The 16,570-nt window shown below is 35.0% G+C and overlaps 2 protein-coding genes across 8 annotated transcripts; both read right to left on the bottom strand.

The window, feature by feature from the left end:
• Positions 1-1,880: 1,880 nt before the first annotated feature.
• Positions 1,881-4,587, bottom strand: LOC145643403 (uncharacterized). Of its 2 annotated transcripts, none has more exons than XM_081694542.1 (6): positions 4,459-4,587; positions 3,985-4,341; positions 3,524-3,715; positions 3,290-3,391; positions 3,142-3,176; positions 1,881-3,028 (listed from the first exon to the last, which is right to left on the bottom strand). In XM_081694542.1, the coding sequence occupies exons 1-6, from the start codon at positions 4,496-4,498 to the stop codon at positions 2,909-2,911; spliced, it is 846 nt and encodes a 281-aa protein (XP_081550668.1). In that variant the 5' UTR covers positions 4,499-4,587; the 3' UTR covers positions 1,881-2,908. The 2 variants fall into 2 exon arrangements, with proteins under 2 accessions (XP_081550668.1, XP_081550667.1); XM_081694541.1 differs by having other exon boundaries at positions 1,882-3,028; positions 3,524-3,868.
• Positions 4,588-13,060: 8,473 nt separating this feature from the next.
• LOC145643406 (T cell receptor alpha chain MC.7.G5-like) lies at positions 13,061-15,708 on the bottom strand. Of its 6 annotated transcripts, XM_081694548.1 has the most exons (7): positions 15,591-15,708; positions 15,311-15,357; positions 14,992-15,093; positions 14,131-14,172; positions 13,837-13,950; positions 13,622-13,656; positions 13,061-13,468 (listed from the first exon to the last, which is right to left on the bottom strand). In XM_081694548.1, the coding sequence occupies exons 3-7, from the start codon at positions 15,017-15,019 to the stop codon at positions 13,346-13,348; spliced, it is 342 nt and encodes a 113-aa protein (XP_081550674.1). In that variant the 5' UTR covers positions 15,020-15,093; positions 15,311-15,357; positions 15,591-15,708; the 3' UTR covers positions 13,061-13,345. The 6 variants fall into 6 exon arrangements, 3 of the variants coding, with proteins under 3 accessions (XP_081550674.1, XP_081550671.1, XP_081550673.1); XM_081694545.1 differs by having other exon boundaries at positions 14,992-15,357; XM_081694547.1 differs by lacking the exon at positions 13,837-13,950 and having other exon boundaries at positions 14,992-15,357.
• Positions 15,709-16,570: the final 862 nt, after the last annotated feature.

The following is a 16,570-nucleotide window of genomic DNA, read 5'->3' as shown; positions in this document are numbered from 1 at the left end:
TTAACAAACTGAATTTGAAAATTGCAATTTGAAATTGCATGTAATAGCCTTAACAAAAAACAAAACAAAACAAAAAACAGAAAAAAAACACCATGTCTTCCAATAGGTTACCTATATTGGTGTATATTTTGGTTTATTAGTATTTTGGAGTACAAATATATTATGAGCAGTTCTACATTGAAAGGCCATAGCATTTACATTTACATTTACATGTATTACATTTAGCAGACGCTCTTATCCAGAGCAATTTACAAAAGTGGTTTGTCATTTACTCATAGAATATCCTAGTACAGTACAGTAGGTTAGAATCCAACATACCAATGAACTAGAATACTGTAGAATACAGGGATCAATGCTGATACCTAGATGTACAAAATACATAAGGTCCATCTTAAATAATGATAAGTGTAATAAACAATAAGTGCTAGGGTACATAAACAATAACCTACAATAAGTACTAAATTAGTCAGTCAATATGGGAGCAGTGTCAGTTGTCCTTTAAATATTCTGCAAATAGATGGGTTTTCAGACACTTTGACTGTATACATTATTAGACTTTGTCTTGTTTCTTATGATTTTCTGCTATTCCGGAGCTTTGGATGCATTTGTACAATAATTGTCATGCTCCCTAGCCTGAACTCCATCTCCCAGCATTCACCTGTTACCAGTCCCCTTGACACTCGATTCACCTACTCAGATCACTTACTGTTTTCAACTGTGTTCATCATCATGTACCTGTCTATTTAAACCTGCCCATTTCTCCATGTCTCTTACAAAGTATTGCCATGAGTATCACATGTGTATTGAGTGTTCTCCTTGTCTGTCTCTCTGGTTTTCAACTGCTCTGTTGCCTGATTATCAACTCTTCCTTGCTCCTGCCTTAGTTTGACCATTTACACTGCTCTCTGATTTTGTACCCTCTGCACTGTTTTCTGGTTTATTATGTTTCACTGTGCTATATGTACAATTTCAGATATCTAGTGTTAAAGTGATTAAATACAAATCACCTGATATGCTGTGGACATGAGTAGGTAAATTAATATGTGTTTTACATATATATAGAAATATATAGCTGCATCAGATTTAAAACTTTGATGCTTGCCTACAAACCTAAAAACGGACCAGCCCCTTCATACATGAGGTCAATGGTCAAAGCCCAATCTGTACCTCGAGTACTTCGAACCTCAATTATGGCTTAGCTTGAAACACTGTGCTTCAGGTCTCATGGACGACAAGCATGGAGACTATTTTCTGTCCTGGCTCCAAGATGGTGGAATGAACTCTCACTTGCTGTCAGGACAGCACAGTCCCTTGCAGTCTTCAAACGCAGACTGAAGACCCATTTATTTGCAGAATATTTAAAGGACAAATGACCCTGCTCCCATATTGACTGACTAAATTAATACTTATTGTAGGGTATTGTTTATTATGTTATTTAACAAACTCTAGCACTTATTGTTTACTGCACTTATCATTAAAAGAGACCTTATGTATTTTGTACTTCTAGGTATCAGCATTGATCCCATAAATTCTACAGTATTCTAGTTCACTGGAATGTTGGACCCTAACCTACTGTACTGTACTATGATATATTCTATGATATATTCTAAAATATGTTCTATATATTCCAAAGCACTTTTGTAAGTCACTCTGGATAAGAGGGCCTGCTAAATGCTGTAAATGTTTATGTAAATTTTAACTTGCCAGTGCTCTATTTTTGTTTAATTATTTTTCCCCCATACATTTCTTTAGGATCAACCCAAAGAGGGGCTCAAAGGCAAGCAGAGGCAAAGTAATGAGCAAGAGGACCAGACAGCCTGTCCATAAAAAAATATTTATTAATATAAAATGTTTCATACATTTCTAGAGATCTTATTTTTTGGTTATTTGTAAAGCACCATTTTAGCCAATAATCTAATATTCACAATTTATCTAGATGTACTTGATCAGCCAAGATATGATTGGAGTCCAGATTTTGCTATAGTTTATGACTTTGCTATAGTCAGCTAGTGATGCTGTCAAACACTGGAACCAAATAGTCACCCAAATAGCTCAAATTTCACTACATCTAGTGTGAGTGGAAAATTAGATTTATCAAACTGTTCCTTTAACAATTATGTAGTGTTAAAAACCCATGCATTGAGTTTGGAAATATAGGTGAATATGATGTAGGTGAATATGAAATAAGACAAAAGTCTTGATATTCAAGAAAATGTTTTTTTTTTACTATATACTTGATTGTGGAGAGGACAGATCTGCATGAAAATCTAAATTAGTTATAAGTGAAGTTTAAAAATAATTATTTAGTAATCTTAATTGTTTTCATGCTTGTTGCCTCAAAATACTTATCACAGCAGTTACGTAATTAATTTAGTCATCAGAGCTGTGAAGATGGAGTTTCTGAATAATGTAATGTCAGTTGTGATAGTAATTTGCCTGTAAGTATGCAGCAACAGTCTCTTAAAAATAACCACAGATCCTGTAAAATTACATTAATCTCATAGCAGTAAAGTGCAATATAATGCAATGTAGTAATTTTACTGTTTATACAGTAACAGAATGTAAAATTGATTTAGCTTCTATAAATGTACAGAGCTATACTGAAGTCTTTACTGCCAGTTAAAAGTAGGCAAGAAAATACTGTAATAACATAATACAGTAAAAAGCTGTAAATTAAATGTACAGTTCAGATACTGTAAATCTAATATACTGCCCATAATTGTGCTGTAGAATGTACATGTTGTTTTGCAGTTTATGCATTTCTGCATGTGGCTGTAACCCCTGGTTAGGATTAAGTATGCAACTCAGAAAGCGGGTTAGATTCAGAGCCACAGTATGAAAAGGAAGTTCAGTTTTATTGCCAGTTCAAGTCTGTCCTACAGAATGTAAATGTAAACATATCAATAGCCTATTGTATTCTGACCCGGGCATAAACATCTGAATTGTCCTTAACTCTGGAAATTCCAGAGGAGGAAGGTTTCTGAGCAAATCTCAAAGCAGCATAGTTCAAGCCATCTGTGTCTTCAACCTGACAGAGAATGAGAGGTGTTATAAACCAAGCAGAAAATAAGAGTATAGTAAAAGTAATTTTGTAGATTTTAAGTCTATTTTTATTTGAAGGCCAATTAATTCACAATTTACCTTATTTGAGGGACTTGATTGACCATTAACTGAGCCTTTCAAAAAAATGTAATAATGTTCAAATATTTTTGACAATATCAAAAATGTTTAAATCAAAATAATTCCAACATTAAAGACAAATCTTTAATTACATTGTAGTTAATCTAACCTTTTTGATGATTCTTATATAGAAGTCCACACAGAGCCATGATGATGATAACAGAGCTCACATTACATATTATCAAAGCAGTAACAATCCATCTGTTATTTTCTGAAATTATCAAAAGCGATAGGTCAAAAGCAGATTCATTCATAGACAATGGTATATTTTTCCCATTCATTATAGTTAGGTATACAGTTAAAATCCATTACAAAAAGTATCATAATTTATTATAGATTTTACCTTCAACATCAACTATAGTTCCATTTCCAAAGAGTATTTCCCCACATGCAGCCACAGCACAGTAATAAGTTCCACCATCAGAATATCTGGTGTAACTCCTGGGAAGGTCGTAGACACAGGTCCGTGTAGGAGATCCAGCATCGGAGTCTGTCTTACACTGATCACTCCTGTTTCCATGAGTGTAAATGATTCCTGGATGAGATTTGTTTGAGCCATGTCTGAACCAGTAGACACTGTGTTCTCCTGTGCAACTCTCAGTAACAGCTTGTAGTGAACACTGGACTGTAGAATATTCTCTGTTCTTGAAAACCATTTCAGTCTGAAGCTGCCACTTGATCTTTTCAGCTTGAAAAAAAAACAGCAAATAATGAGAGAGAACCATTAATTCTGATTCATGGTTCTCTCTCATTACCTGCAAAGAAAAAAAAGTAGCAGAACAGTAAACCTGTGCAAGCAGTTACCTTGAAATAGCAGAAGGGTCCCAGATCCAAACTCTACACCATTTGCCTTCACTGTTCCACAGAAGTATGTTCCAATGTCATCTTCTGAGACATCATTAATAATGAGGTCAAACTTTTCTTCACTCACAGAAACAGCGAAGTGACTATTTAAAAATGCTCGAGCAAATCTGTACTTTGTACCATTCTCAGCTGTTCTCATAATGTACTGAGGCACCTTTCCTAAACTCATCTTATACCAAACAAAAGCATTTTCGGGATTTTTTCTGTCTTGGACTATGTTTTGGCCACATTTAATTGCCACACTAAGTCCCTGCCTAACTGTTTGTACTTGAATTTCATTGACTGTAGAGGTTTTAACTGGAGAGGAAAAAAAAAAGAAAATGTTTAATGGCTAGAATCCACCAGTTATTTATATGTACCATGTACTTAACAGGTAGATTGTAGCATAAACATATTTATTTAAATATGACTTACCAGTTATGAAGAGGCAAAGAGTGAAAAAATGACTAAACATTTTTACTGTTTAGACAGTGAGATAGTAAAATCTAATGAATCAGTACCTTGTTCAACTGTTCAACAGCAAAAGAGGCTTTGTGTTTTCTGAATGGATGTTTTAAAGTTATAAGAAGATTTGATTGGTCCAGTAGCTTTGAGGAAATGCTATGTTGTAGTTTCACACTACAGAAAGAGTATTGCTGTGGTGCTATTTAAAGCAGTAAAGAGGTGAGCCAAAATGAGGCACAAAAAAAAAATTAGAAGAGTTGTGTTGTCCTGTAGTGCATGAAACTTTCATCTTAGATTATTTGGTTTATTTATTTCAGCTTAGTTTATTTAACAAGTTTTAAACCACTAGACTTTCATTTTAGGCACGGTGAGCCTTGAAAACAATCATGTCAGGTAATCCATAACAAAGTGCTCTAATTACAAAGCATTTTAAATGTTGAACTAAGATCTGCGTGTGATGTGGTCCTCATTCCTGGTCAAAGTCCTGACATTAATCCCATTTTGTTGATGTGGTCTCTTCTGAAGCGCTGAAATCCTAAGCATTTCTGAAATAATTTTGTATAGATGAATGCAGGTTAAAGTACCTCCTAACTGGGAACAGAACTGATCAGCAGATGCAGGACATGTTTGGTGGAGGTTACTTATAGTAACTGATAACTGTTTTAAATTCTGGATTAAACATACTTTTCAAATTAATGGCCTTGCATATTTAACAGTAGAATGACCAAGATGATCATTTTGACCAAACACATTTTATGAAACATTCTCGTGTAAGTCCAAATGGTTGTAAAGGGTTCTCAAAGCTGTTGCTGTGATATGGCGTGGTCATGAGTAGATCAGTGAAATATATTTATCAAATTATTTATGAATATGGAATGGCAAGATTTGGTATGTTCCAGGAAAAGGGACAATGTGTACTGAAATCAAAATGGCATGTAGAAACAGTCTGATTCAGGAATTAAGGTCTCTTAGAAAGCAATGAAGGCATGAATTGGAGAAGGAAAGAGGATATTAATACACTACAGAAAGACTAGAGTGTGCTACTGCATCCTTCTTTAGGAATTCTTTAAATTATGTGACCTTATTTAGTAAAGAGAATTAAGGAGTTCAAAAGTATGAAAAAGTTAAATAGAGGGGTATTTTGAGGGTGTTTATAAAGATAACAATAAGGCAAAGGAGATGGAGTTGTCACTACATATTCCAACTGGGGGTTAAACAGAATAGCAAATGGAGGTTAGCCCACCAAAATGGAGCGAGATTCAAGACAAGTTGTATCATGCAAAGGCAGTTTGTGCACAAGGACTTAATGGAGTGCCATATCAGGTGTATAAAAAGGCATCTGATGTCTTGATATTTTTGTGGAAGATGATGGTCGTAAACTGGTAGAAAGGGATTATTAGAGTGGAGAAGGGTAGGAGGTATCCTTATTCCTAAAGAAAAGGATTCCATGGGTATAGAATATGTTCAGCCTATATGTCTTCTTAATGTGGATGATAAGATTTCTTTTAGTGTGAGATTGTGGAGACTGGCAAAATACACAATTGGTTGTAAGAGTTGGTTACATCCAGCAGAGTTGGTTACATCCTGGCTGAGATTGGAAATGGGCATGATGGCTGGTTGTTCCAGTTCACCGTTAGCATTTAGAGTGGAGATGGAGGTGTGGAGTGGCTACACAATGGCTTCCGGTTACCTCAGGTTAGGGCATACATGGAAGACATGACATGACATGACATGACAACGCTGACAACTACTGTGCTGTGTACCTGGTGGTTGCTAGGAAAGATAAATGATAATCTTAGGTGGGCAAGGATAAAGCCTAATAGCTGTTCACCTTCACATTTCACCTGCTTTTTTGGTCCAATAGTTAATAGAGGAACTGCTATGTTGTAGTTTCATATTAGAGGAAAAAGTACTGCAGTGTTGCTATTTAAAGTAATAAAGAGACATTCTGGTTCCTGAGAATAATGACATAGCATATAGTGCTATGTTAAACAAGACTTAATTTCACAAACACAAAATTACATATTACTATCCTCTCATGAAAGCACATTTATACAAGTAGGTTTTAAGACTTGCCTTAAAAGCAGAAATAGAAGAGCCTTAGTGAACAGTAAATGGTAAGGTCTTCTTGGGCATAGACAACAAATACATAGTCACATCTAAGCTTAAAACATGCCCTTGGAACAGCCAACAAATTCTGTGAAGAAGGCCTCAGGGTTTGCTGCATGGTTGAATAGAATAAATTAGTGAAATAAGAGGGAGCTGGACTTGTAAGTGCTTTAAAAAGAAACAAAAGCATTTAAACTGAATTCTAAACTGAAGGTGGAAAATAGGACAGGTGTAATATGATCTCTTTACTTAGTGCTAGTAAGTAACCTAGCTACAGTGTTCTTTACTATCTGTAAGTTATGCTATAGGGAATGGTTGATCCCAATATATGTTACAGTATTCAATTCATGAAGAAACGATTGCATGAATGACCTCCCGAAGGTTGCAGAACGCTTAACCCCTTTATGCGCCAATGCCCCCTAGCGGGCCCGCTTGATAAAATTGATTATTCTTAAAGTACAGTACATTTATCAACATAACATTTCTTAGGACTAATACAAGTACCTGCGTACCGATTTTCAGTCGTCTACATGTATCCGTTCACCAGAAAATGTATGCTGAACTCATCGTGTTTTTTGGGTAAAATTTCCACAAAAACGTGCCTGCACTTTTAAGTTGGGCCCGCTAGGGGGCGCTGGCACGTATAAGGGTTAAGAAGTGCAGTTAGTGCTCAAATTAAACATAATAATTGGGAAAATGTGATCTTAGTTACTGACTGACAGGGCTTCCAGTGGCAGTTTGGGGAGTTATTCACAGAAGTCACAGCAGAATGGACTGATGGGTTCAAATTAACAAGTAGGCCACATTCACTCAAACAACCATTCTTTTCAATCATTATTTACAGCAACAAACATGAGTCTGAAGCCAGAGTGGACACAGGCTCACTAAAACTGGACAAGAAACACATAAGTGACAAAGTGACAGGACTCAAACACACAACACATAAGTGAGCAAAGTTTATTTGATGCTTCACCCATATCTGGGTAAAGCACCACCACTAAGCTATGTGTGGTATTGATATTTTTATATTTCATTCATATATTATTTCACTCATGTATTATGGGCCTTGCTCTCATGTGAGAGAGCCTTAGCTCGGTGGTTAAGGTACCTGACTAGTATTCAGAAGGTTGCGCCACCAAGTTGCCACTGTTGGGCACCTGACAAGGCCCTTAACCCTCAATTGCCTGAATTATATTTAGTTATAATCATAAGTCACTTTGGATAAAAATGTAAATGTTCAAGCCTTTGCAAGGGTCTACCTTCACCTTCACTGTACTGCAACAGAGATAATGAAAGAATTGATATGCCCTGAAGGAAGCAACAACTCACCTGTTTGTAACTGGGCAGAAATGTAGTATAGTATGTCTCTTTTTATGAGCAACTGGTTAAGTCTTGTCTCTGATGACCAATGAAGGGTGACAACACACATGATAGGACCTTTAAAATGTAAGTCCAAAATGCCTTCCAAGAGATGGTTTATGCTGAATAAATGCATGCTCTCTAACATCACTTAGACTTTCTGTGTTTCTTGGTCAAGGAACTAATAACAAAACTAATAAGAACACTAATATCCACCACATAGATAATACACAAATAGCTAGTACAATCCCCAACAAAATAGACATGGAGCAAAAGAAAACATGAAAGAGTTTCTACATAGATAAATACAACTATTGATTAAAACTGACAAGATTTAAAAAAAAAAACTGAATTCAAACAGAATTCTGCTGTGACATGCAGATGTTAGTCAAAATTTGATGTGAACAGCATGAATGCATGGACCCACCCAACAACTGCTAGTGGTATGATAATATGGGAAATGTTTTTGGCACACAATAGGCTCCCAAATACCAAAAGAACATTGTTTGAATGCCAAAGCCTATTTGAGTATTTTTTAATTTGGCACACTGTGTTCTTCATTTCCTTACAAACAATTAGTAAACCTGAAGAACAATTGAGAACATGAACAAACACTAACTGATTGTAATTTTTGTGTTCTTAGTGCATTTCTAAAAACAGAAACTACGCAACTATCATTTGTTGCCAGGCAACACCTCATCCTGGCTGTATGTCTTTGTTAAAAAAACAATACAGGGAATGCAGTTATTACCTTGCAGGACCTCCAAGTAACCTGAGAACAACATGGAACGCAGTTCATCAACACCATGTTTGCTATACACTAAAACTCTCCATGCGTGTGTATGCTGAAGTCATTTTTGCATTTTAAAGTCCCTCATATAAGCAAAAAATCATTGTAAGACATGAATTTCTGCAGGCTGTATATAGAGTACTCTTAAAACCTTTGCAGTTAATAAAAAGCTGTAATGACTGTAAAGATGCAATAATGACTATAAATCACATCTCCTTTCTCCGAAAATTACTTATTTTGTATATTACTACTAGCATACAAACATACCAAATAGCTTTAAAACACAGAAATGTACAACAGTTCCAAATATGTTGGCAGGAAAAAAAAAAAAAGTGGCAGGGGGACTCCTATCTGTACTGTTGCCATATGTTTCAGTTAGGCTTAACTCTAGCTAAAAAAATTAATAGAAAATAAATCATGTTACAGGTAATACTGAGAAACAGTACATTACTATCTGCCTTTCAATGCCCAAAATGCTAATAAGATAACAGAAAGACATCATGTTTACTCATAAAATGCATATGGAAAGGTTTGCAGTTTTATAATATGGTATGTCTAAAATGGCACAAAGAGAACAAACAAGTGCCTAAAGTCAGGTAATGTGAGTAATAAAGTTTGTACGTACATCCACAAAAGTTATATTGTTGTTATAGCAGTTATATGTTGTTATATGCTGCAAAATACAGAGCAAATCAATATGCAGAGTGTCCTTGCTATTGAAGATAGTAGACTCCTATCCCTGATCCAATATTTTTTTAAAGATTCTAATACTAAGTGTAACGATTGCTCGAATGCCGCAGGGAACAGGACGCACAGACTCCCTCGACTTTGTGAAATATTTAATGACATCGAACGTAAAAGACAATGCTGGCACTCAAACGTAACATTAACAGTGAACATAAACACAATTAATCCTACCGATAAAGATGGTAACAATAACATAGGCTAGACAAACAATAACAATGGCTACACAAACATGGATACTAACATTCTACTCAAATGCTAACAAACAATGACCAACAGTGAGACACACACTGATTGGGGTTTAGACTGACAAACACTAAACATTATATCCTTTCCAGGTGCGTGCCATCACGGGGGTGTGGCTACAAACAAGAGTGACCCCCCCCCCACGCTGCAGGCCGTACCATGTGACTGTGTGTGTGTGTGTGTGTGTTTTTGTGTGTGTGTGTGTGTGTGTGTGTGTGTGTGTGTGTGTGTGTGTGTGTCGGGGGGGGGTGACACTAAGAGGTCTGATCTAGGGCTTTTTAAAAAAAATGTCAACACTTTTGTATGCTATATAAATACATATATGGACACTGTGACAGGAATCCTAAATCTCTAGAAAATGTTATCAATCTATTTGGATCCACGTGTTTAGTTGTAAAAAAATATAGCAGAAAGCTAAATGTCCCAAATGTATATATTTACAAACACCAATGTTTAGCTGTTTTTATTTATCCAGTGAACAGAGTGTACATATGTGCCCAATCACATGTGCACAACCAATCCAGTGATTGTGTTATAGATTGGCAATATGCCTTTCAGTAGCCAGATAAAAATATGCCCTCATTTTTCTGTGACAGACTGCCATACATGGATTTGCCTTTTGAAAATCTGGAAAACTATGTATTTTAAAATAAGTCTGTGAACCATTGGAAATGATTTGGATTTATATATGAATATTTATTGTCTACATATGTTAAAAATCTTTATTTAGCAAATGACAGGCACAACATTTTAGTCTAATATTTTAACTGAACAATATGTTTGTAAATGATCAAGGTCATGGACAATTTGCATGAATCTAAAAGCTTTTTGAAAAGAAGGTGGTTGCAGTCAAGTGTGCCTGTCATGTATACACTCATTACCCACCATATTAAAAATATTCATTGGAAATGCCTTGCAAATGTGTGGCGAGAACCTATAGGCTATTGGATGCCTTAAGCAATTTGTTAGCAATCTCTTAACATGCACATTGGGTTAACCATCATGCAACTTCTGCAAATTTAATTTGGGCTTTAACTTAAAATTAGTACTTTATCTACAGTAATTGTTTCAGCACATTGCACTGATTACTTGAAAAATAAACTTGTTTAGCTCTATTGTTTTCCTCACTCACTACAAATATCACCTGCATATTATTGTTTCATCCTTTTTAAAAAGTCTCTGCAAACACACCCATACTGCAATAATATTACTGTCATGTGCAGCAGAAAGGAAGATAAATGCCAACAGTATGCATGCTGCATGCAGAGAGAACTGAAGATAAAGATTTAGAACCTTGACATTTGGACATCTCCAGGACATTATTTTTTCTTTACACATTGATTTAACCCTGTTATTTTTATAAACGAGAGTTGGAATCACCCACATCCTGAAAAATGGAAATTAAAGATCAACTTGTTGGGAACTTGGAGCTGTAGCTGTTTCCCCCCTAAGGGAATTAATGACTCACATAACCTGGGAAAAAAGATTGAAAACCTCATACATCCACATATTAAAACAGCACCTCCAGATACTAATAGAGGAAAGCTCTAGATCCTCTCGAGAGCTGCGATATGCATCATCTGGACAGCTGACTCTCTCTGATGATGAAAAGCATATGACTTATCCATCTGTTTGGCAATAGCTTCAATATCTGTTGTGCGGACACTAACCAAATTACAACTAAATGTAATTTTGTTGGCTTGCACTTGTATTGAGTGATGACAATCAAGTTGATTCTATCTACCAAACATGTAGGGCAGGGCAGTCCTTAGCCCAAACAGCTGAATTAATATGACATGGAAGGCTCTTTGCTACATTGTGATAATGAGAGGGTTGGTCAGCCATTGCAAAAGCAACAACAGGGCCGTACCTAGCTATGAGGATGGTAAGGTCCTTTCCTTAGTAATTATGGAAGCCCCCCCCCCATCTCCAATTATGAAACTAAATGTGGTAACAACAATGTTTTTTTGTTAATTTTATGGTGGAGTGTAGCCTACATTGCACAAAACACTTTTACCACAGGGCTACCCAGTCGGCAGTGTTACAGCTGATCTCTCAACTGACTTCAAAGAGCTGGCAACTACAGACATAGTTTAATAGGTAAGAGGTTTTACGAGTAATAACACTAAAACCAGTGAAAACATATAATTTTAGTATGGGCTTCAGCATATGCTTTCAACTGAAATACTTCTCAATAGATGTAAAGTTAAATGAGCTTTAACCTTAAATTTTTAAGTAAAACAATTAATTTAAAAATAAAATCAAAACATATTCGGCAATGTGGTTTAAGGTGGCATAGGTTACATTTCGACAATATGGACTTTACAAGAGTTTTTTTGTTTTCTGATTATGGCCCTGTGCAACAATGAACATGTCGGTGTATCTGGTCTTTTCTCATGTAAAGGGTGGGGCACATCTGGTCCATTTTTCACTGTAGAACAATCATCACTGCAGTCTTCCATTTCATCAAACAATGCATAGAAATGCACAGAATTATTAAGAAAATTATTGATAGCAGCTCTGCAATAGTACACACTCCCAGCCATTCTAAATTACTCAGAGAACATCCTCTCTGCATTTTTGCTACCTTAATATGAAATGCCCCTGATTTAGCATACAAGTATTTTTTAAGGAAAACCTCATTACCATATTTTCCAGAATGCTTTTTCAATCTGTGATTAGAGAGTATTTCCCAGTATTCCTGGAAGGTTAGTGCATTTGTCACATTTTTGTTTTGTGTTGTTAATGGAAAATAGGAACTGTGTTGCCACTTTCTCTGTGTACAAGGGAAACCATGGGTGACAGTGAAGCATATTATTTAGTGTAACGTGCCACCTGCTGGTGTACATAAACCCACTAACCTGTAAGTATCATTAAACCTTGATTAAAATTATAGACATAATAAATATATTGATTTATTCATGATTAAATACGATGTGCTGAATATTAAATGTTAATTGAAGAATCCTTTAAAATGCAATAAAACATTCAGTGTGTAAAAGTTTTTTTAAGTGTATGAATAATGATCTCTGTGAGGTCCAAATAAGTTTCATTTTACAAAAACCAAAACTAAACTAACCACACACAATAATAAAATACAATCTTAAAACACACTACAATATAATCATAATACAATTCATGTAAAAAGATTCTATATATGTTGGGGTTTTTTTTTTAATAAATACACTTAATTCCCATACTGACCCCTGGCGCAGGCTAAGGATAATAACACAAACCCAAACAAACCACATATCACCATTTATTCTATGGTTATCTGAGAGCATGATGGAACAACGAACAAAACAGTGATCCAACTACTGTTTTACATTTTTATTGTCTTGGAAAACATTTGTGACACAACCGATATAAAGAGTGGATATGATTATTTACATTTTTCGGACACTGATAAACACATTTTGACTGCTCTTAGGCCATGGTGCTAAACCAATGTATGGAATAGAGGTGAAGTTTACAGAACATTTTTAACACTGTTTGCAAAACTGACACTGTAATTTGTATGATATTTTGTATTATCTAAGATGTTATTTACTGTCTACATACAGTGATGATGACATGCAGTATGTAAAACAGAAATCCTTTTGGACAGGCTTACTCCCCCTGCAGTTTCACAGCTCCATATATGACTGAGGTTTCAGCACTGGTCCTCTTCTGTGCAGTTCTTCTCTGTTTGTGCCCAAATGTGAGACCAGCATATTTTACTTCATCTGTGTTCTGTTTAGAAAAGGCCACATGTTAAACATAATCATTAAATCCTTTAACAATATTAGTCCTAGAGCGCACCTGGGCAGTTCCCATAACTTCAGCATTATAAATGTTGTATTGTACTGTTACTTATTCCATCATCAGCAGTTAACTATCACTTACATTGTCACCTGCATCAATGGTTACACTTGATACACCTGCAAGAAATATATAATGCATACTCTAGAAACATGTTTAATCAACAGTCAGTAAGTGTTTCATGAATTGTATTCTTTCCCAACAAGATTAAAAAAATGATGAAAGTTGATCATGCTTTGATAAAATTTTAATTCTGCATATATACGGTATGATATTTAAGCAGAGTGCATTATTCTTACCAGCTTTGTTCTTCTTTAAGCAGTGACAGAGTAAAATGATGAGAAATACTGATGCCACATTAGTTACTACTAATGCTGGAACTAGGAATTCAGCTAATTGTATTTTTCCTACCACTACAAGAGAAAGTCATTTAGTAAATGTATTAATTGAAATTCAGATTTCTAGATTTAGATTATTTGGTAACACAATCACGAAACTTCATAAATTAGGTACCGTATAAAACCAATAACTGCAAAATTATGATACTATTTTTATAGTAAAATACAATTTTATTACAGTCAGATAAAACCTACCATTGTTTTCTTTACTGTCTTTGACTGTTGTTGGATCAAGTTCTGTATAAGACATATACAACACATTTACAAGTATATTTGCCTTAAAAACCAGGCAAATATTCAAATAAACATGTAGAAGTCAAAGATGACCAGAGACATGATTTGAAAATATTAAGGAAACATTTATATGTGTACACATGACATCAAATTATATGACTCTAGATTCAACAAACACTGAGTGATTAGAACTAAACTAAACAACCTGAATCTATTAAGGTTGAATTTATATTTTTGTGTCAGCTTGAAAAAGCCAACAATTTGTTATTTCTATATATTTATAATTATTATTATTTATACTATTATTGTTGTTATTTTTTATTATTAGACCTTCAAATGTTCTCTAATTAAAATGATCATCATACATTATGCCTACTTAAATTGCTTGTGCTTTTGAGACAGATCAGCTATTTGGGTCTTAGCGATTAATCAAAATCTGTGTATTTGCTTTTACTGAGCTTTGTCACACCAACATGAAGCTTGTTCACAAACTACCCATTCAAGGTATTATAATTATTTCAGTGAAATTTCCAAACATCATTATGCATTTCTAAAGATAAATTCATCCAACTTTCACACTTTATTCATCTAATTGTCACTGAGTTTTCATGTGCTTTTGGAACTGATCAGCAGTACATTTTTTGTGCAGCAACTGATCATAGCTGAGTTTCTACCCTAGGCCTTTTTCTCCTTTTGCAGTATTTGTCAAATGTTTTAGTCTTTATTAATAATCCCACTGACACAATGAATTGACAAAATTGTAATATTTTACAAAAGGTTTGGTTTCATTCTATTTCATATTTCAAGATCCACCATACTTACCATCGACATTTTTTTCAAGCATCAGCATACTCCCATTTCCAAACACAAATCTTCCATAATTATATTTTCCACAAACATATTTTGCACTGTCTGTTTGTTCCACTGATGAAAATGACAAATTGAAAGTAATTTTATTCCACGTGACTTTGATTCTGGAATGGTTGCTAAATTGTTCACACATTTCCACATCCTCCCCTATTGATTTCGTAGTCACTATACACACTGGGGCTCCGTTAAGAGGAATTTTCATCCAGAACATTGAAAAGAGTCCATCTATCTGAACATAGCACTGAAGAGTGGTTGGGAGTCCAGGCCTTACCCTAACTTCTGACTCCGGCTGCGATATAACTCCAGCAGCAGATTCACCTTAAAATGATAAGATGCACAAATGTAGGAACCATCTCATAAATGTGAAATGGAATCTAAGATCATACAAGAAAATACATTTTTTGGAACTTGTAGCTTCAAAGACTCAGCCACTAAACTTTAGACAGGTTTATTCTTTATCTTTTAACTGTTTAATCCTTTCCTTTTGTACCACGAATCTTTGTTAGGAAAAGGAATATTTAATTTAAGGAGTGGTAAAAATGGATACTTACACTTGGTAATGACTAGAAAAGTTAGATATAATAATTGAGATATATTCATAATGGTGTAAAGAAATCCCTCCAATCCTCAAGTGTAAATTCATTTAAATGGCACAGAAGGTAAAGAAAAGGGACGTGGTGGGGGCTTGCTTTTCCATGCAGCTTGCTGATTGGCCAGTTGCAGCCAACTGATCATCTAAAAACACTTTCAGTAGATGTCACTGTGTGCTTTATGCATTATATAAACTGGTTTGGGCACAGAACATATTTATTCCATGACTAAATACTCGGTATTTTATACGAGACACTTTGACATAAGACCCACATAACATTGTCATAAACAACAGCACATTATTTTATAAGATTTTAGTCTTATACTTATTGTTGTATTCAGGAGAAAAAAATGTTTTGTTTAACCAGATGTCAGATGTTTGTATGTAATAAACGTTGCAGCAGAGTATGAATAGGAACAGACACAATGGATAGAGAGATAGGAGTCGGGTATTGGGTAGATTCTGCATTCAGCCATTAGAAAAAGCATATTTCAAACTTATCAAACATATTCTCTTTTTTATATACAGAGTACAGTAATTATAGATTTAAGAAGATTCTGTAATTTCTGCAATTTCTTTCTCAATCTCCCCATCTAAACCTTTCTGATCTTGAGAGATGCTATTGGAAAATGTCACGGGACACTCACCCCCACGAGTCACGTGGTATGGCCTGCCGCATGCTTATTTGTAACCATTCCCTTTGTAATTGTACACACCTGCACAAGGTTTAATGTCTTGTTTTTTGTCTATTTAAATCTCGGATAGTGTGTGTACTGTGTTGGTCATTGTTAGTCTGCTGTTAAATGTAAAACTCATATGTGATCATCATTCACTTTTATTTTCGTCTATGTTTCGTTAAGTGTATGAGTCATGTCTTTTGTTAACGTTATGTATGAGTGCCACCGTTGTTGTTTGTGTCTTATGTTAATAAATGTGTCA

This window comes from Electrophorus electricus, chromosome 13 (assembly GCF_041902795.1).
Source record: "Electrophorus electricus isolate QZ-2024a chromosome 13, ASM4190279v1, whole genome shotgun sequence".
Lineage (NCBI taxonomy): Eukaryota > Metazoa > Chordata > Actinopteri > Gymnotiformes > Gymnotidae > Electrophorus > Electrophorus electricus.
Note: the sequence above shows the minus strand (reverse complement) of the source record. Positions and strands in the feature narration are given on the sequence as shown.

Bases quoted from the DNA above. Each gene is read 5' to 3' on its own strand.
- LOC145643403 (XM_081694541.1), bottom strand. From the start codon at position 4,498: ATGTTTAGTCATTTTTTCACTCTTTGCCTCTTCATAACTG. The intron at 3,869-3,984 runs GTAACTGCTTGC...TTTTTTTTCAAG, and splicing joins GACCCTTCTGCTATTTCAAG to CTGAAAAGATCAAGTGGCAG. The intron at 3,177-3,289 runs GTTAGATTAACT...TTTTTTTGAAAG, and splicing joins ATATAAGAATCATCAAAAAG to GCTCAGTTAATGGTCAATCA.
- LOC145643406 (XM_081694545.1), bottom strand. From the start codon at position 15,639: ATGAATATATCTCAATTATTATATCTAACTTTTCTAGTCATTACCAAG. The intron at 15,358-15,590 runs GTAAGTATCCAT...TATCATTTTAAG, and splicing joins TTTTCTAGTCATTACCAAGT to GTGAATCTGCTGCTGGAGTT. The intron at 14,173-14,991 runs GTAAGTATGGTG...TGTCTTATACAG, and splicing joins GCTTGAAAAAAATGTCGATG to AACTTGATCCAACAACAGTC.